This window comes from Seriola dumerili, unplaced genomic scaffold (assembly GCF_002260705.1).
Source record: "Seriola dumerili isolate Sdu_G_001 unplaced genomic scaffold, Sdu_1.0 BDQW01000081.1, whole genome shotgun sequence".
NCBI classification, from domain to species: Eukaryota; Metazoa; Chordata; class Actinopteri; order Carangiformes; family Carangidae; genus Seriola; species Seriola dumerili.
In genome coordinates, this window is record NW_019174336.1 from 3667899 (window position 1) to 3690002 (window position 22104).

The window sequence follows — 22104 nt, forward strand, 5'->3', positions numbered from 1 at the left end:
TGAAGTGCTTGCAATATTTTACAACATAAAGAACTAGGCTAAGAAATAAGAGAAAGAACCACTGATGTAAAGTAAAAAAAAATTAAGCACTAAATCTACTTTATTTGTACTTTAGTCAGGTACTTATATTTAACTTTTACAATACTTCATTTTGAAAATAAAATGGATACATTTGCTAATACAGGTGAATGTTTAATTGTGGGAACAATAATAACTCTTTGTCAGTGTCATTACATTTTTGCCATTTACTTAATATACATAGGCTAATATCTTTAAATATAGACGTAGTGCTATATCACCACTTATTTAAGAAAGATATATTCTTGATTTAGTTATAGTGACTTCAAATCTGCAATTTTCTTATATATTTGTATGTGTGTGTGTGTGTGTGTGTGTGTGTGTGTGTGTGTGTGTGTCTGTATTTTGCTGTGGGGTCGTTGCAGTGAGTCTTCATGAACACCTTACCAACACAGAAACGCCTCGCTGTTACTGCTATTAGACTCTTCTAGAGGGTTTCAACAATCAAAGAGTAAAATTTTTTTTTTTAATTTTCTCCTTAAAACTAAGTGGTCACCATCTGCATCACAACAAAGCAGAGTCCTCTGGAGAGAAAAAACCCAAAGGGTAAAAACAAACACAGAGATTTATTTGCAGCTCTGACATCAGAAACACTAAACGCATCACAGGTCATTCCATTCTTGTGGTGTCAAACATGCTAACAGTGCAACAAACCCAACAAACACACACAGGCATCGATACACACAGTGAAAACTGAACAAACGTGTACAAACCGCAGGCATCAGAGAGAATTCACACACAGAGGATTTCCAAAAATAAAAGCTCTTGGAGGTACTTGGATTGATTAGTTGTTTTGATATATTGAGCACAAAAACAACATAAGGACTTCTGTTCTCTTTTTCCTCTGTTTTGTTTCTATTATCAATAATGCATTAAAATATTCAGTAGCTCACAAACTTTACAGAGGATCAGACAGAAGAGTTAATAACAGGCACAACATGACTCTTCAAACAGTGTAAACTTTCAAAGTGAATTCAAAAACTACATTAAAGACTGAGAAGGTTTATGAAAGAGATGCTTTCAGAAAACATGATTTAAGACAGTGAAGTAAACGTAAGACACAACTGTGGCACAACTGAATACTAGATTTAAGCAAAAGGGACAAACATATTCTACAAATTCAAATGAAATTTGATTAAAAAAAAGATATTAAGAAGCAACATAAGAAGGAAGTCTCAGATAAAAGCTGGCAAATTGGTTCAAGAGATTGTCATGATTAAAAGGCATTGGTTGAAGATGTAAGATATCCATCTGGAGGCACCTGCCCAGGAAATTTGGACTGAGAAAATTTCAAATAAGAAAATCAATTCCAATCATAACTATTAATTTGGTACAGTCTATGCTTAAGTTTATTTTGTCCCCTTGCTTTATTTAATTTGACCTTGGGTATATCTTAAGGATTCGTTTCAGTGCTGTGTCATTTGTTTTAACAATGCAAAATGAATTAATTCTAAATTAGTTGCCAGTCATCTTGATCAGTAAGGCTGTATGACATTTATGGGCAACTAACCTTCTTTCTACCTCATAATTTAATTGTTTCACTTAAGTTTTAAAAAGAAAACATGGACATTTTATAAAAACTGAAGCAACTTACAAACCTGACAAGTGGCTTTTATGAAATCAACACACGGTAACCTTACTAAAAGATTTAAAAACACATATGAGACATTTTAAAGCTGCATTAGTCAATATTTTCATGGAAATAATGGATGACATTACTATGTGTATTTTGAAAGGTGACAGTCATTGTGAACCCAGAGTGAATTATGCAGCGTGTTGTGAAGCTTTTTTTAGCCTCTTTCAGCTCATCGTTTTGGTTTTACTGCATATTTACTGTCTGGTTCGGTCTCTCATCGACCCAGCGGCAGGCAGATGTTGTCAGAAAACAAGGTCACATAAATCCACTGTACTCTACCTGCCCAGCATCAAACAGCATACAGACAAAGTTAACAACTAGCTGGTGAAGAAAGGGGGGACATCTGAATCTGAATCATTTAATGACCACATGAATCTGCTTTCAGTACAGCATGGTGGGTAAGTTCATTCAACAGTGTCAGTAACATCAAACTTGGGCATTTAGCAGGTAAAGAGCCACATATTTTTTCTCAAGGGTTGGTATAGAGGTGCTTGATGTGTAACTAGGCAACACCTTAGTCAAGACAACTTTATAATGGTAATATGTTGGTGCTGTTTTCAGCTCTTTCAGTTTCAGCCACCCAAGTCTTAATTATATGATTCTATTGAAGTATTACTTGCATTACTGTAACAGGACTTGCTTCATGAATGAAAGCTGCAGCAAAGGAAACAAACAAAACCTATAGTAAGTGCAGTGTTAAATGTAAATGTAAATGAAATATGTATAGAAAAAAATATATAATGGGACTAATATAACCTGTACACTATGATTACATACATTAGAACCATAATAAAAGATACAATTTACAGATCTGAACAAAAAAGTATGTAAATGATGAGCTGAAACAGTGCAAACAACAATATTTTCTGGGAAAATAATCACTATTATGCTGCTAAATAACTGGGAGATTATGTTATAATATGAGCCAGCTCTGTCTGTCCATCCATCTATCTCCTTATTAGTGTTTATTATGGCACTGAGATCAGCTGTTGGCAAATCACTCTGCTTGGCTTTCAAACAAAAGAAAACGAACAGACACAAAAACATATATTTTTTGTGAGTGGCAGAATGAGGTTTGAGTTTGAAGAAATCAAATGCTTCTTTGTCAGATAAAATATATGTGATGAGGTGAAGCCAAAGCTCTATGCTTTAACTTTCCATTAACATTACTGTTGACCCATTTGGCGTCACTGCTTAGAAAACCAACCTGCAGTTGTTTTAACACTAAACAGCTGTGAGCTGGGACCACGAACAAAAACTGAAAGACAAAATAAGGTTTAATTGGCAGCAGGTGGCAAGCAATAATGGCAATGATGGAAAAAGATAATTTCCCTTGATTCTGGTGCACCTCAACTTGTCTCAAGATTTATCATGAAGTAAGGCAGATCAAGGTGTTACTTGACAAGAGGAAAATTGTTTAGATGCAATTAAAACAAAAGAGATTATCTCAGGACTGAAGCTGATTTTGACACTTAAACTGTATTTTTATAGTAATTTCCATCTAAATGGCTTCTACAGATGGATGTTTTTCAGTGTTCTCAAGCATCATGGTACAACAACATCCTTTTACACTGAACGCTGAAGTGGAATTTAGTTTCACTATGCCACGATTTCACTGGGTTTTCTGCACACCAACGGTCAGGACAAAAAGTTGGTCCACAGTCACTTCAAGTGTTGAGCAAATTATTTCTACTGTATTTCTTCAGGAGTTTATATTCTTCAGGTTACAGACACATTATGCTACTAAATTTGTAATTATGGGATTAGATAAGAGCACGATAGCAATGAAAAAAATATCTCACATATATAAATGCAGTTTAGATAATTTGCGCCTGATGGACATGAAACATCAAAAGAAGAAATGAGTGTGAGAAGGATATGAGAAAAAATGTGAAATATGAAAACAGAGATACTAGTTTTACATTTCTTTTAATATAAATAATTGGTTTATACTCTAACAACATTGGTCATGTATGGGGCCTTAAAGCGATATTTCACTTTGTCTGATTATCTGTTAAAAACAGAAGGTCAAACTATAAAATCAGCTGCCCTGGAGATCTAACATCACCTGACTGACGTTTGGCATTTTATCCGTTCTCAGAAAGGTTTCATGATTTCCATGATAAAAAAAAAAGGATTCTGATTAGATAAGATTATCCTCTCCACTCACCTTTCAGTGCAGCTATAACTGACTCAAATGCCATGTTGGTTCTATCTTTAAAGTTTTGTTTTCAGTTAAATGTTAGTAAGTGATGGTGACACTGGACCCCCAGAGCAATCAATATAGATGACATGCCTCAAACTCCAACAGAGATTAAGTCTGTCCTTCCACAGTGGAATAACGCTTTAAAAGACAAGGCAGTAGATCAATTTGGAACAATACGTCTCTCCTGGTCTATGATCTGGTCTATAATGATATAAAATGTAGGCTGTTTTCCTCCATTGCACATGTAACATGCTGTACCCATATTCATCCTAAGATATGAACCCTGCAATCAGCCAAGTCTGACACCATCATGGAGGTCATGGAGGTTAGCCGTGTCCAACATGTATACGTAAAAATTCAATGTTATATGTAATGTAAAAGTACCCAAAGTATCCAAAAAATGCTATTTCTAATCATCTAATCAATCATATGGCAATCCTGTACAAACAGACAAAAAAGAAAACAGCAGTGTATGTAAGCTTAACTTTCCACATGCTATTGTTTTGGTATCAAAAGTCAGATATAAAGATGGATGAGCGCTCCTCCAGAGAAAACTACAAGTCTTGGCACAGAGAGTAATTACTCAACAGTCACAACAACCTTGAACAAACAGAGCTGTTGTGGATAATACGATGTTGGCTGTGTGGCGAGAAGTCTGATACAAAATGTTTTTTTTCCACGTGATGTGTTTCCATTTGAAAGTTACTGAAACTACATATAGTGTCTTTACTCCAAAAATACTCCTCAGATGCTTTTCTTAATATAAGCATGCAGCCCGAGCCACTGCTAACACTGCCAGGCACTGTAGGCTACTCTACGTTAGCTAGTTTGTGGCTAGCTACATTAGCTGCTAATACACGTCAGCGAAGGGTATGCCACAAACAAACTCCACGGGCTTTTTACCCTCCTCTGCTAATCACCTGTCAACAGCCATTATCACTCAGATGTTGAAGATCTCCTACAAGACACCGTAGCTAAATTACACAAAACACAATTTGATGCATTTTCAGCAAACGTCTAGCATCACTGAACCACGCAAAACTGTTGTGAAAAATTATATTTTTTGGCAAATACGGGTACAGCATAGAACACAGTGTGAAACAGGGAAAAAGTAAGAATAAAAATACATTTGTCACACAGTTGCTCAGCCTGGTCCAGGGGGAAAGGCTTCAGGAATCGATACAGATACACAGCTTGATGTTAAACTCTTTATGGCCCAGATTAGACTGTCAACCCGTGACGACCTAAACAGGAAGCAAAATCTTTCCCCTGATACAAAGTGATGAAAAGAGTTGAAATTAAAGTTTTAAACATCTGTTTAGAGCCATTTAAATCATTCAAACCACTTGTGAGCAGAGAAAGTGGGAGCACGCAGAGCTTAATTCCCAGGCTGCATGTTTTAACGAGGCACATCATGTGTTTGACAGTGATGAAACTCTCCCCTCCTGTTTTAACTTCCTAAACCGAGATGAAAGGCAGACAGGCTGAGACTGTGATATCTTCAATATCCACTAGAGGGGGCTAGGGTTGTTTCATAGCCAGAGAGGCAGACAGTTTGGGAGGAAAAGAAAGAATTGAGAAGGTGGTTAAAGGTTAGTTTTAGAGAGGAGGAAGTGAAGAGAAGACAAAGAAACATGCAATCAAAGATGACAGAGGGAGGAAAGCAAAAAGACAGAGGGAATGTGACGAGTAGAAAGGACAGATAATGGAGGAGCGCTGACTGGTTGTTTTCCTGATTCGCCTCTTGATCTAACATGCACATTTCTTCTCGTTGGGCTGTGCTTCACCGAGCTTTGTGGCCCCGTTCCCATTGGCGGGCTCGGCGGGCGGTTTGTCGACGCACTGCTCCATCCTCTTCATGACCAGGTCCAGCAGTGTTATCACCGCCTTGTCCACCTCTGCTCCTGTCGCTGCACTCGTCTCAAAGTACGGGATCCTGTGAGCAGCAGAACACAAGACATATATATTTTTTAAAAGGTCCATAACAGTAGAAGGGTTTTGGTTCGATGCATCATGACCTTTTTCAAAACAACACCATCCATTTCTAGACTGATTGCCATTTCTATAAAATCCTTCTGTAGAGACTTGAAACTTCAAACAGGTAAAAAGTCCATTTTAACTTTTAATTTTTTTTTTTTTTTTTGGGAGGGGGGGGTATGCCTTTATTTGAGAGTCATTTTTTGAGGTGAGGTGTCTGAAAAGTTTCTCTGTCATTCAGGTCACAGTATTGTTCAGTGATATATGAAGGAACACTGGACTTGCTTGAGGTTCTTGAAGCATTATAGAAGAGGGGTGTCTTCATGTAGCACTTAAGACATTGCGAGGTGCATTAGTTGTTTATGGAGCCCACTGGGAACTATGTAAAAGAAGAAAAGAACATGGGTGTGGGAAACCGCGCTCATGGATTGATAAACCAAGGAAAAGGTTGATGGGAGGTGAGACTTATGTGGACCTGGAGAGAGCTTTCGACGTGTCCCTCGGGGGGAGGTCTTGTGGGGCTGCCAGATAGACTTGGTAAACCCAAACATGTAGTGAGGGTGGCCTGGAAATGCTTGACTGCCTGTTCTGGTGACCTGCTGCCACCTTAACATCACCCCGGATAAGCGCAGAAAATAAATGCATGGATGGATGGATGGAATGATATCTGATATTTAAAGTTCCCCAGAGTTCAGCATGTAGTTTTTTTACATCCTGGATCTTTACTTCCTGGAGTTTTTTGTTGCCAGGCAACAGCAGTCTGAGGTCTTGGCTGGCTGGAATGGCACCAGGAAATGATTTTTGACTCATCTAACAGGAAGTTGTTTTGTTTAGAAATTGTTGACACGTCAGTGCTGCACAGGAGTCACGTACTGTCTGTAATGTTGTGTTATGGTCTGGCTTGTGTTACAGTTAACATCTGCTCGTTCTATTGTGTGTGTGTGTGTGTGTGTGTGTGTGTGTGTGTGTGTGTGTGTGAGAGACATCAGACACTTGCAACAACTGCATCACAGTATATGCAATATTCTCAGTGTCCAGAAATCTGAATTCTCTGAATACAATACTGTACATGAAAAGTAAACGTACCCGTATTTATCTGCCAGCTCCTTGGCCTGTTTCTCCTGAACCTCCCGCTGGTCGGCCAGGTCTGCTTTGTTTCCTACCAACACAATATCTGGGTTCTCACAGTAGGCGTTGGCCTGTAGCTGGCCTGCAAATGAGTACAAATAAACAACAACAGCAAACAAATGAGATATGCAACACTTTTGTTTTTGATTAATTAAAGATCTAAAACTCTTTCTAAGCACACAAAAGGCGTTTTGTTCACAATTGTGTTTAAATCCGTGTGAGTGAGCGCTCCTGCTTCGCCACGTCACAGGTGTGGCATATCAAGTCACTGATTACACAGCATGATCACTGCACAGGTGTGTCCTGGGCTGATCACAATAAAAGGCCACCTTAAAAATGTGCACTTTTATTTTAAACTAGATTTCACATGACTTAGGCAACAGATGCATATTTTATTTTTATTTTTTTTTTATTTATTTTTTTTTTGGGGGGGGGTCATGGATCAGAAAATGAGCCAGTATTTGGTGTTGCACTGCATGAAGCTAATGGTGGTCACACCATTAGCTTCATGCAGTGCAACACTTCTCTGTGCACAGCTGATCAGGACTGATTGATTGTGGCCCGTGGAATTTTGGATCGCTCCTTTTCATTGGCTGTGTGAAGTTGCTGGATGTTGGCAGGAATTGGAACATGCTGTCGACGCAGATCCAGAGCGTCTCAGTGGATGACATGTCTGGTGACTACGCAGGCCGTGCGAGAACTGGGCTGTTTTTAGCTTCCAGGAATTGAGTACATCATGCTGCAACATGAGGTGATGGCGGCAGATCTCAGGATCTCGTCGCAGTATATCTGCGCGCGTGTGTGTGTGTGTGTGTGTGTGTGTACATATTTTGTGTTTATAGAAAAAGTGTTAGATCATTTAATAATTTAGCCGTGCACACGCACATATATATGTGTAACGCATACTGCAAATACTGTCACTTACTTCTGTTTTGTTTCATGCACTTCATGTGACCTACAGGCTTACAACTTCACTTTCATTTCTGTTCATATCCCCCGGAGAGTTTTTGACAGCTTGTGGCAATGTAACATTTTGATAGCAAAACCGGAGACAGACTCAAAGCTAAAACAATGCAGGTTTAAAAATTTGAAGACAACAACATACTCATCCAGTTTCTGACATTGAGGAAGCTCTGCTGGCTGGTGAGATCAAACATCAGCAGGAACCCCATGGCGTCTCTGAAGAACGCCGTCGTCAGGCTGCGGAACCTGGAACGTGCACACAGAAAGTAAGAAACAAAATACACAATGCTATATTAGTACACTGCACATTTTAAATGTTTTAAAGCACTTAATTAAGTCATATATCCAAATTATATGAGAAGTTTTAAGAACAAGTGTGAGATTGCCCATTTGAGAGCAAAGAGCAGAGCAAAGACTACAGCTGGGAGCCTCAGCTGGTTTAAGCACCAACTGTTAAAGCTTAAGTGTCTGAAGCTGCAGATTCTCTAATGACCACTGGATACCGCTGCAGGGAAACTCAGAAGACATTGGGGTGAATTAGTAAACATCTCTCTATCTGCAGGTTTTAACTGTACAAAACACGGACAGACAGAGAGACTCGAACTATAGCTGTGTCCCAATTCGGGGGCTGCATCCTTCAGATGCTGCATATGAAGAACTGACTGCTTCACACTGCGCTGTGAAGATGTCCCATTTCAAAAGCTCCTTCAAATGTGGCTGAGAAATGCCTCCTGCTATTCTAACCTATCCCAAGATTCACAGTGCGCCAGTAATGAAAATAATATGGCAGCAAGCCACAGAGCACGTCCTCTGAAGGATGCAGCCCCTGAACTGGGACACAGCTAATGAGTCTATACAAAGCACTGTCAGCCGTTTCCACCTGCTTGATTTCAATAATCCAGGAAGTTTAGTGGTTGGTTTAAGCCTAAATGAAAACGTACAATAAGTATTTACTGGTTCGGTAGTAATACGACTCCCCAGTTAATCCGTGGCATGCTGGGCTTCGGGTGTGACACTAAGGAACTTAGCTGTGTGTAAACATCACTTATGAAGCTTTATTTGCAAATGTACAATATGCAAACAATCGGGATTAAGCTACAGATATCAAGGGTGTTTCCTCAGCAAACACTCACTGATCACACAGGTGGAATAATGACCTCAGTCGCTTCATTAAACAATCATGAAGATCAGTCTATGAAAAGCGGAATCTGTTACGTTACAATGAGCTGAATAAATGAAATTACAATTATGTAACTAATGCTGAGTCATCCTGGACTGAGTCATCAGGGCTTTATAAACAGATTCAACAGATAAAGCCCAGTTCCAATTGAAGACCACACACACACACACACACACACACACACACACACACACACACATATAACTGACACATACTGTATTCATAGACAGGGAGGCACAAAGACATACACACAATCATAGATAGTGATCTGTTAACTCAGCCTCAAACTGTTCAGTGTGATTATACATGCTCGATTTCCTTTTATAATCTTTGTCGAAATTGGATTTTCATTCCTAAAATTTTCCATTGCTTTTTTGGTTTTGCCTTAAAAACTGAAGTTAAAGAACTTAAACCTTAAAGACTGAGGTGAAAAACATATTGCCCCGAGTTTCAAGAAAAATCCAGTGTTGGAGCGCCAGTACTTGTGTTCACATTAGGAACACAATGAGAGCGGAAGTTATTTTATTTATTGTTTATTTTATACCAAGGCCACTGAGAATTCTCTGTTCTGATTGGCTGGAAGGTTGTGGATTGACTTTAACAGGATACTGTGGGTGGACTGTGTCTGATTGCAGCTCTAAATTGATGCACCCGTATTGAACTGTATGTAAAGACAGTGGGGGTTGCCTAAAGAGCCTGGAGCTATGCTCATTTGTGAAACCACCAACAACAACCAGAGAAAAAGGGTAAATAGACTATCTTGACAACCACAGAAATTTCATTTCTGACATCTGTTATGGTCTGTGCCATGATTCCTGTCTTTTCCTTGTGGCAGCTCTTGTGTCTTTTCCTTGTGTTTCTAGTGGGTTTTTTTCCTATCCTTTGTGTCTCCTGTCCTCACCCTATCTGTCTCTGTGTGTGTGTGTGTGTGTGTGTGTGTGTGTGTGTGTGTGTGTGTGTGTGTGTGTGTGTGTCTTTGCCATGGCGCTCCCCACTCCCTCCCAGCTGCTTTATTGCCTGATCACCTGCCATCCATCAGCTCTCAGCCCAGCAGTACTTAAACCCCAGTTCTTCATCCACTCTTCACCGGATGGTTGTTACAGTCAGTTTGGTACCGAGTGCTCTCTGCCACTTTAGTATAGTGCACACTAAGTGTATCTCCTTGTGTTTGACCCAACATTTGTTTTTTAGCACCCTCTGCTTACCCGTCAGCCTGTTTAACTCTGCGCCTGCCACAGTCATCGCTCAGCTCATCACTCCAAAAACCTGACCACATCACTGGCCTTCAGTCTCCCTCAAGCTCCTGCCTCGCCTGCCAGCTCCTCAGCCATCATTCCCCACTCCCCTTCAGTTCCCCTCAATCCCCTGCCAACTCTTTCGCCCTGATTCCCTGCTCAGCTCAGCTGGTGAAGGTGAGGGGCATAGGGGAAATGGTGGATGGCAGAGCTGGAGCCCACACTCCTCCTTTCATCATCCACTCACAATTGTTTTGCAATGAACTTCTTGTTTGGTCATCCAACAATTGAGTCTGTGTTCTACATTTGATTCACTTGTTATATCCAACAGTGTGTTTGACATTACCGTGACTCTGGAAGTCCAAAACAACTGGTGGTCAGAGGAGGAAAGACTTAAAATAACATTAGGTGTGGTCGGGGGGGGGGGGGGCTGCAGGGAAGCGGTGCTAGGTGATGCTAGTAGCAAATTATCTTTACACATAAATCAAAGAAATATGTTGATTAAAAATAGATTATATCTGTAAGCTGACTTTCAACAACAGTGTCATCAATTGCATCCACACTTTTTTACTATCACCATCACCAATGTTAGCGTTGGTAGCTTGCTTGCTTTGTAGGCAAATGACGTCCCCATTCTCCATCTTAGTAAGATGTAATTGGTTTTAACTGGAGGAAACAGCCGTCACTTGTTCACACGTACATGGGTACCTGCTGGTTTTTCCAGCTCTTGCAAAAGCATCTCTGGCCACATGAAAAACCAAAACACACTGTTGAGAGCATGCCAAATCAACAGGCGGCGATATAACCCTAACCATAAAGCCATGTTGACCAATCAGAAGTCTGGAAAAAAGGTTTCCCGGTTCTGGTAGAGAAACAACACTACACACATTAAAAGCTAAAAACTCTGAACACTGAAAGAAAGTCTTCGGTTTGGCCAGAGGTTTGTCAATCCCTGATGAATCATAATCATAAAAAGCCAAAGAGCAGTCCAAGATATTATGAGCGACATATGGATGATAAGCTAGACTAATATAAACACAAGCTATTATCCTGTTAATTGGCCGCCCGAGGGAGGGGGAATAAAACACAGCCCCACCTCTCCTGTCCAGCTGTGTCCCAGAGCTGAAGATGAACCTTGAAGGTTTTCCCTGTGGTCGTCCCATTGGGGTTGGACGCTGTGTACACCTGAGGAGAGAGAAGCATTTCTAGTTTAGTTTTTATTTAGCAGATGCAATAAACATGAGGTCTTGTGTGTTGATGACTCTTGATGACAGATCAAATGAAAGGCTGAATGGAAAACAACCCTCTTTACACAACACTATACCTTGAATCTGGTTACATTATACTTTCTAGTATTTAGTCGACATGTAAACATCCAGTCACACCACCACCACCACCACCACAACAATAACATTTAATTCCAATAAACTTGCCACACATGTTTCACCTCAGTTTCAACATTGGTGAACTTTAACATGCACATTTTCACCACTGGGCAAGAGCAGAGCCAATCAAAATATTTGCAAGAACACCTTCCATTTCATGGATCTATTACTCTAATGCAACTTCATCGATTGTATTTCATTATCTCACCAGCGCCTGAAGACAGTGCTGAGGTAGCTCCTTGTGTTTTTATTTTTAACACAGTACTGTTTTCAGCAAGATGGTCCAGTTGGTCCATTTTTCCCATCTCCACTGTTCTATTGTTGTGAATTTGTCACCAGGTCTGACTTAACAGTGATCTGGACAGTGATCCTTTCTCTCTAAAGGTGAACTGATGCTGCAGCTGGTTGATTTTCTGTCTTTGCAGGAAGCATCAGGTGTCATTCACACCTCTGACTGAGATACTCCCACACTTCGTCTGACACTCTTTTAAGGCTGCGTTCACACGGATCATGTTCAGAGGAGTTAGGTTGGTCTCCAGTTTTCCAGGTGATAACTGACTTTTAAATCAGGTGGAAAAATGAGGACGTGTTCATCTGACAGTGTGAGTCCTCTATAGTGAGAGCCGCAGTTTGTTGTTGGAGCAGAGTGTTGTTGGAATACAAAGAGTTTTTGTCCAAATGCCACAGTTGCACATTTTCAGTTCCTTCAACTACTTTGTTAAACACTTTTCCCACAAATGCCCTGTTTCAGTTTTCATTTAACTAAATAAACTAAAGTTATATGCATCAGTGTTTAATATCTTCATACAAGCAGCTCTATAAACCTAAATTAATAATATTATTAAACTCTAAGTATCTGATCAAAAAAATCAGAGAACAAAACAAAAGTTTCTTACGAGTACTTAATTTCAATAATTAAGAATTTAAATTCAATACCCAACCCACATTATAAAAGGCACTTCAAGAAATTAAAAATAAGTTAAGGATGATGATACCTGTAATCCATGGTTTTTGTTTCTTCTTGTTTTTTTGTGCAAAATAAATAATCTTGTCATACAATCATTTGCAACAGATATTTCAAACTGTTTATAAGTAAGATATTTATCTTTTTTTCTTTCCAAGAAACATGTCTGAAAGAAGACTGGACTGCATGGTCACATTTACACTTATTCATTTGACAGAAGCTTATGTCCAAAGGTTCAGCCCAAGCTACAATGGATCAAGGAGAACTCTCAAGGAGAGTACCTGAATACTCAGTTCCGTGTTCAACCTGACTCAAGTGCCTCAAGGCTGCAGGCGCATGGAGTACTATATACTGTAAGTGCAAAGCAAATGGCTTTTGGAAGAGATAGAGAAAGAGAAAAAGCTTATTGGTTGGTCAGCCTCGGTTGGAATCTGTGTTTTGTACCAACTGACCATGTGAGACAGCTCCTTCAAACCAAAAAAAACTATTCTCAAGCTTTGCTATTGTTACATAGCCAATGTTAGCATTATCAGCTAACCAGTCTTATAATTCCCCCCTCTGAGCAGCTCTACTTCTTCCGGGTAGATTGGAGGCTACAATAACCAGACAGTCCCACAGGGCTAGGGCTAGCTGTTTGCCCATGCTAACTTCATCACAAGAAAGGAAGTGATAGAAATAAAAACAAAACAAAAGTGTTGCTTCCCACCTCTGGAGACAGCTCTTGGTGAGTAAAGGAATGAGGTTTGATGCTGAACTCGCAGCATTTCTTCTAGACTGCTAGATAAACAGTTCTTAATGCTAATGTTAGCTATGTAGCAAAAGCAAAACTTACTAATAGCTCCTTTTACTCTGAATACAATGAAATGTAATAATCAAGATGTGATAAATTAAAAGCATGAATGACCATGTACTATATCTATGAAGAATAGTCTTACATTAAGATTTAAAATTTACGCATGTAAAGTCCATGAAATCAAATGAACCGATCCTCATATTAGCCTGTTTCTTCTGTTTTTTTAACGGGTACGAGGGACACATTCATTCAGCTCAGTGTACAGCAGCTGGAGATTTGCTTCATCTAAGACCTGGTTGGTCATGTTACTTTTGTCTACAAATTCTGGTTCAGTGGTTCAAAGATAAAAACTTATTGTCCACAGTCAGCCTTAGGATCCACTGATAACACTGAACTACAGCTGTGATCACACATTTGTACACATTTGTCTGCCTCTGGATAAAGAAGCTCAAAAAACACACACACACACACAGAGGAGGTGAGGAACGATAATCAATCCTATGAGTCATCCAGAGCTGTTAAAGCAGCATTGTCAGTGTTTCAGACATGTGAGGGCAGCACAGCACCAATGTGACCAAACAGCTGACCAAACCGAGCCTCGCCCACTCTCTGATTCAGATAACTGCATCCCATACACCGAGATCTGGATGCATTTATCCTGATAACCGGAGTGTTATCTAAAGACTATCTGTCAGCTTATCAGGATTTGTCACTATCCCACTTCACAGAGTGCGGGCGTCAAATATAAAATGGTTTTGGATTGTAACAGTTTGAGAAAGAACTAGAATTTCTGCCTGCACGAACCACTAAAGTTGCAGTTTACATTCATGTCTTTCCAGAATCATGTAATATATATACAGTAGTATAGAGTTTGAAGGAATTTAAGAATTATAATTATTATTCTTTTGTGAGGTCACAGTAACTTTAGCTTTGACCACCAAAATATAATCAGTTAATTTTTTAGTACATGGGAACATTTGTGCCAAATATGATATCACAGGCGTTACTGAGGAGACTGTCCTCCTGTGAAAAACAAGCCCATAGTTCTGTGCAGCAGGTTATTATGACCCATAGTTACATTTTGTAGTTAGACATCTAGTGGTCGTAGTAATTATGACAGGAGCGAAGGGAAAAGTGCGGTGACGTAGTAAAAAGAGAGACAAAGTCCACGTCAGGAGGAGGTTGTGGTGGATGGATGGGTCAACAAAACACAGGAATGTGACACACGATGAGGTGTTCGATTCCCACCAGAAAGTAGCAGTTTATGTTGTTTCTTTTATTCATAATCATTCAATTAAATGTACCACGTTCTTAATATTGTGACCATGACAACAAAGATCGTTTAATGTTGAGAAAGCTTATTTTAACCCAAATCACGATCTTTTACTAAACCTAACCAAGCCATGGTATGGTATGGTAACCACGGTGACGATCAGTATGCCACGCCTAGTACAGTAACATGTTTTTTATAGTGACCATGACAACCGAGGTATAGTACATACACCCAGTCAGGAGACACTCCTATGGGTCATATCAAAGGGTTGAAAAAAACGACCTGTGCCTTCACGAGAATGGGTTGGACATATGGATGGACGACCAAAAAATACAATGCCTCAGGCCCTGGCTGTCACCAGCGCAGAGGTATGAAAGACTGTCTTTGGGTGAACTGCTCATTACCATTGCTCTGACCCAGCATTGTCCAGGGTACCATCACAAATGAAGGCAAGACTTAGAGAAGAGAGCCACAGAACTACAGTTTTATCAAGTAGCAGAGAAGGAACTGCTACTTGCTTATTTCTTTTTACTTTTTTTCATTTATTAATACCACAGAAACTACTAAGTTAACCTAAATCACAGATAATTTATCCCGGTTACTGGTGGATGTGACCCAGGTTTGATCTTGCTGACTGTGACTCAGCTCAGCAGATGTTGTGGGAGAAAAGCGGCAGAAAACCCAGACCTAACCCGACCCACTGTTTGTTCTTTAAAAAGTGAAGCCCAAAGAAAATGCATGGGCAAATGCCACGGTAACTATGGTAACCAAGCCTGTATCAGAAAACTAACATCTAGTTGAGATGACGCTTAAGATGAATTAGCTGCAATTCAAAACCAGAAGGACCAAGAGGAATATCTTGAATCTGCACAGATCAGAACTCACCACTCTCTTTTCCCTGAAGTCGATGCCGACTGTGGTGATGAACTTGGGGTTGAACTTGTTGTCTGTGTATCGGTACAGGAAGGTGGTCTTCCCCACGCCGGAGTCCCCCAGGGCAAGGAGCTTTATAAGGTAGTCATAATCCCCATCAGTCATAGTGATGACCGCAATAAACCTGCGGAGAACAGACACACACACAGAAACACACAACTCAAATTTGTGCTTTCATGGGCTTTCAGGGTGTGTTGTAAAAAGTGACAAGAAAGTGACATGAAAAATAAAATAGAAGAAAAGAGGAAATAAGAGGCAAGCACTGACATGAGAGAAGTCAGAAGTTAAACAGAAAACATACTCACAGTGATAGAAAAGAAAGGAGACGGTGTGTGTGTCTGCATCTGTGTGTGTTGTTGCACTACCCACTACTGAATTATGGGAGTGGAGATCACAGGGTCGTCTTGACCAGAACATGACTTTCTGGGAAAATAGTAAATGTGCGTGTGTGTGTGTGTGTGTGATTTGGTGGGGGGGGGTTATAAGTGGGGGTGGGAAAGAGAGAGTGCATGTTTGTATGTCATAGTATGAGAAAACATGAAAATCACATAACAAAAATCAGCACATTATTTTTAAGTCATGTTCTTAATTGCAATTTTGAAGTACTTGTACTTTACTCAAGTATTTCCAGTTTAAGTACTTTAAGTACATTTTATAAGGAAGTATTGTAGTATGTACATTCAGACCTGATCATCTTATAAAGTAAGATAGAATGTTTTGGATTTATATTGTCTAACATTGAGTACTTTTGATGACAATACTACTTTTTCTTAATCCATAGTGCTATTAGTGGTGAGAAAATCCACAGGAGTTTAAGTGGAGTTTCTGACCACTAGTCGCATTATGGAGGAATGTTTCTACAAGGGGTTTGATTGTATTGTGCACACAACGACATACAGTAGACAAAACACAGCAATGCACCAAAAAAGGCAGTGAAGAGGAAGACTGCCTGCAAGTGAAGATGGATGTAGAAAACTCCTGGTTTCAACTATTTAAACAAGACTACGAGTCAAACCAGCGGCTCATGTGAACTTCTTGAATCTATATAGTGAGCTGTGGTCTGCTGTTGTGTGTTTGCCTCTTGGCTAAATGTGGTATATTTAGAGACAGGATCATAAGACTCTAATTCACTCAGCTGAGAGGAAGCACGTATAACACTGTGCTTTATTACAGTCTGGACAGTGATTACCCAGGAGCTCTGATCTCTTCACAATAACCTCACTGAAGCCTCAGTCACTACAGTGAGAATAGGCCACTGACCAACCAAACTGAAGTAAAGACAGCACACAGATGTTTGACCTGCAGCATATTCTATCAGCACCCAGTCTGGTAAATTTTCATGGTATCTGTAGTTTTTGTTGTATGGTGACTAAATAAATCATTGTTTAATTGTATTCAGATTATTAAGGTTTCAGTGTGTCATGTTTCACTTTCTCACAAAGACCATTGAAATAAGCTGAGTGAGAAATTCCCCTGACTTCCTGAGGCCTGTGGCACACAGGCATAGCCCCGTCAGGACTTCAGCTATGTCTTGCTAAAGAGCTAAAATCCTGACATCCTAATTAATAGCATTTTACACTGATTCTGTGCTAACTGCTTGTTATCATGTCAACATCATTTCCATTTCTTATCATTTCCCATTTGTGTACATGCTAACATGCTAACATTTGGCATCAACAAATTATCATAACTAGTCATGAAGTAGCTATTAACATACTGTACAGGCACATTACCATTTACATTAGCATGTTAGCATGCTAATATTAGCATATTTTGCACATTGGGGGGAAGTGGGGAAACTACTCATTTCTGGTGGGTGAAAACTTATATTTCAGGTGAATTCAGTTAAATCTGCTCATTAAAAATGGGAACTACTGGGCGCCTGGGAGAGTGCGTACCACCTGCTAAGGCTCAGTCCTGACAACAGCGGCATGCCATTCCCTCTCTCTCTCTCCCCTGACTTTCCTGTCTGTCTCTACTATACTGTAAAATAAAGCAGAAATGCCAAAAAAATCTTTAAAAAAAAACTAAGAATAAAACACAAGAGTGAACAACATGTCTGTCACATGTCACATGGAGGCTATTTTTGTCATGTTCTTACCACACATTAACACACAACTGACTTCAAATTGATTCGCTATAACAAATACATGGATTGTACATTTTTTATGATTCTCACTGTGATGGATTATTAATGAACTAAAACCAATGATTCCTGAGTAGCGCAAATCTAAAATTACTCTAGAATCGTCCAAAGTAATGATCAGTGTGTAAAAAAAGAAAAAAAAACACTGGTCCGATCCATAAGGTCTAGAAAACAGTCCTTAGAACTCAGGTGGGTTTCCTTTATTTGTGGGGACAATTTGTTTCGACATTACACTTTTCTTATTTCTTTCCTCTACTGCTCACACACATTTAGCATCCATCAGCCCCTGTATTGATAAAGCCCTCCGGAGGTGTGACGCTGAGGGTGAAACATGGGGGAGGAGTCAAGATTATTGATCTGTCGTCACTGGTAGAAAACCAGGAATGTCTGTAGTGTGATCCGTCTGTCAATCATTATTCCCCGAGGGCAAAAGCAGCCAACAGCAGCTCGGTCAGCTGATGGCAGAGAACAACATGTCTCCAAGTCATCCCAGCAATGGATGACAAAAGAGTACAAAGGGATTTATTTTAAAATTTTTGTCATTTTCTTGGTGGTGGTGGAGGGGGTGGGAGTGATTAGCAAATTAATAAAACAAATCCTTATGAATTAATGATGGTTCAATAAATATCTATTCAACCAACATGATTCTTATAATATGAAAGCAGTGTGTTTTTACATTTCCAAAACATTGCTTAAAGCAGCTATAATCAATATTTTTATAATAACAGTGTATAAAATGATGAGAAAACACTGTGACCACGTGAGAGGGTTTATCTACAGTATAGGACTGGGCAGAATATAAAAAGTATAGATATACAGTATATTTGATACAATTTTACAGAGGATATAAGAAATAACCATATTTGTTACATCAAATATACATAATATTAGCTAAACACCTTACTATCTATGTGCATTTTATGTGCAGACCACATCTGAACAGGAAAGCTGTGGAGCACTGTCTCTCTCTCTCTCTCTCACTAATTGGTGTGCACGTGCACGTACACACCTCACTGCCGCAACACCTGCCTTGTTGTTGCAAGTCGCTGCAGCATATTTCACCACTTTCCAACACTCAGGCTTGCCTCTTAGCATCAAGAAGCAATGTTCCCAAAGCTCAGCCATTTGGCAAAAAGAATTCCTCTGTGTCCCGGCCACTAACAGCTGTCTCCAGTGGTGGTAAGCAACCCCAACTCTTGTCTTTAGCCCTTATTTTCTTCTACTGAAGTTAGCATGCTAGCCAGCTAGCCCTGGCTGGTTTTGTCACTTGCCAATAGCGACTAACTGTAGCCTCTGATCCTCCCTGAAGACGAAATGCTGCTCAGAGGGTGTATTATAACTTCTTGTCTTGTAAATGCAACAATGTTTAAAGCTATTGTCAAGTAACAATCACCACCATCCGCTCCCAGAAAGAAACTACTTTCTGTGGCAGAGAAAACTTAGAAATAGCGCCTTTAAGTATATCGAGATATGAGTTTTTTTGCCATTTTGCCCAGCCCTACTACAGAGAATTAATAAATAGGCCTAAATAGGCTTTATAGAGCTTTATAGTAAGTTCCAGCTCATTATTTAGCTGTCGCAACTTCACTGTTTTAGTTTTCACTGCTCTCATAGCTTTGCTTTCAGCAGGCAGCTGTTTTCAGAGATAAAGCTCTAAAAACCCACCGTCCACTAGCTGCCCAGCACCAGACAGCAGACAGACACAGTTAGAGAGCAGCTGGTGAACACAGTGGAGCACTTTAGTGGTAAGAGACAGATGTTTCCCTCAGGAGTTGGTAAAGACCAAAAATAGAGTTAAAAGAGAATGAATGTTATATTCATTAGGTGGCCAGAAGCATAACTCCAAATGAATGCTAATGTTGCTCCATAACTGATGGATGTGTATATAAGTAACTATTTGGTAACAAATTTGCTATTTCAAGTTAAAAGGTCATGTTAAGTTAATTATAGTCATATTATTTGAGCAAATGTAACCACCAGAATGCTTTTGCAGTCTGTTACACACTGACATACGTATTTACAATGACTTTATATGCATTTAGTGGAAAAAATATTCCTTTCATAGGCAGAATATAGACCTCCAGAAACATATACTGACCTACTATACACTCCACAGGCAGTTTATTAGGAACACCTAGCTAAAGCTAATTATGGACTAAGAGAACATGCTAGCAATAAATCCTACATTCATGAGGGTTATAATGTTCAGTTTCTGTAACAGCTGTTTAAAGGATGTTCAACCTTATGGTTATTTTGGGAGCTGTAGTAAATATTTCTAATACTTAGTATACCCTCTTTGATGTATGGGTAGAATTTAATGCAGCACTGTTCAATTGCAATTTCCACAACTGCAACATACCTAGTAACAGAAATATTTACACGTATACCGTCGAACAGAAATATTGGTTCACAGCTTTGTAACCTTCGGGTTGTGGAGGAAAGGTTTTCCCTGGTGCCTGCTAAACATTGTATCTCGACAACAAGCAAGAACAAAACCATAAAACACACAGAGACATTAAAAATGTATGAGCAATCACACAGAATTGGAGAGAGGGGAAACAAACGAGAGAGGACAAACAAAGGGAAAGAGAGGATGAAAGAGAGGACAACAGAGTCTACAACAAACTGCTGCACAGAGAAGAAATGACCTGAGAGTTTGAATGAGGACACATCAGTGTCAGTATCAGAGCATCTTTCAGGAAGCTGCGTTTCGCTCTGCCTCTGTTATCATTCATATGTGTGAGATAAACAGACATCACTGCTTTCAGTCAGATATGCACTCTGCAGCATCATAAACAAATAGTACAGTTATATAGTGTGGAGGTGTTTTTAATAGGTTTTTTAAAGTTTAATGTGCCAGGATGTGCATATATTATCAAACTGAATCATACTCCTGATGATTCACTAGGCGTACAGTTTTCTGTTTATTACAGGTTTTATTGAGTATTGATCATTTTAATTAGTAGTACAAGGCCATAAAACACCATGCTCTTTTATACTTCCACACTATCACTCGAGTAAAAGCTTAAATGCAGGCGGTTGACTTGCAAAGGAGTATTTATAATGGTGGTATTGCAACTTTTAAGTAGCAGATTCACTCACGTCTCTGTCCGCATCTAAAGGATCAGATATGAAACAGAATTCCCCTCCATATCTGCATCTTTGTGACGTAAATGAGTAACCTCAGCGCTTCAGAACAGTGACTGTGAACACATAAGAATACTGACTTCCTGTTCTGTACAACGAGCAGTCTGATAAACGTATGACAGAAAGATAAACTGGCTGAGTTTTTTTTAAAGGAAGTAGGCTACAGGCAAACAGGATTTACAATGGTCTACCACCATGCTAGCAGCTCTAAGAGATTGGCCGTAAGCACAGTGGTGGTTTGAGCTCAAAGCTAACATCAGCATGCTAATGTGCTGATAATAATAACTCATCAATGCTTTTATTTAGTTAGTATGTTAATATGCTATTGTTTTCTTAGTAGCACTAATAATAACACCAGAATACGAACTGACCAACACTTGCCTAGTATGCCCAGCCTAGCATGGCTAAGAAAAAGAAACAATGGAAATAAAAATAAAAGAAAAAAAGAAAAAAAAAGAACTGAATAAGAAAGAAAAAAAACAGCAAAAGAAGGTAGAGGACAGACTGAGCCCAATAACTTTATTGTTCTACAGCTCTGCCAGAAGATCCACAGCCTGAGCTAACAAACAAGTGACATGGATGCAACATGGAGGCCGCAGGAAATGAGATTGGCCAGCTTGAGCTGCTTCCTAAGAGACTGCCTTCATGAAAAAAACACAATTACAATAGCTGTGTGTTCAAATGCCACAAAGTGCCTGACTTTGACACTAAAGGCTGCTGTTCACATCTGATTTCCATACAACTGTCAACATGGACCACCTTATTTCTTTAACCTTAACCAAGCAGTTTTAGTTGAACCAAACTTTAACCCCAGAGGTGACACTAAAAAAAATAAACAGTCATGTGATTCACTGTAGTAACAGTAATGGGTGATTTTGGAAGATGCTTAATGTTAATAGCTTGTTGCTTGTAGAGTGAAGCCAACACAGAGTGGTTGAACAAAGGCTTATATACCAACATCTTGCTTCCTATCACAGTAGTTCCATATATAATGGATGCTGCATAAAGTACAACGCATCCATCTTGTGTTGTGGTGTTACTTTTACAATCAACAGGTTAA

The 22104-nt window shown here is 39.5% G+C and overlaps 1 protein-coding gene across 3 annotated transcripts in view; it reads right to left on the reverse strand.

Moving 5' to 3' along the window:
* Positions 1-625: 625 nt before the first annotated feature.
* Positions 626-22104, reverse strand: part of LOC111221141 (ras-related protein Rab-27B-like) — a 68788-nt gene continuing 47309 nt past the window's right edge. For all 3 annotated transcript variants that reach the window (XM_022744481.1, XM_022744482.1, XM_022744480.1), the window contains exons 2-6: positions 15704-15875; positions 11500-11588; positions 8131-8234; positions 6984-7107; positions 626-5856 (exon numbers count right to left, since the gene is read on the reverse strand). In XM_022744481.1, coding sequence (XP_022600202.1) covers positions 5670-5856; positions 6984-7107; positions 8131-8234; positions 11500-11588; positions 15704-15856 — 657 coding nt within the window. In that variant the 5' untranslated portion in view covers positions 15857-15875 and the 3' untranslated portion in view covers positions 626-5669. The remainder of the gene's footprint in view (positions 5857-6983; positions 7108-8130; positions 8235-11499; positions 11589-15703; positions 15876-22104) is intronic.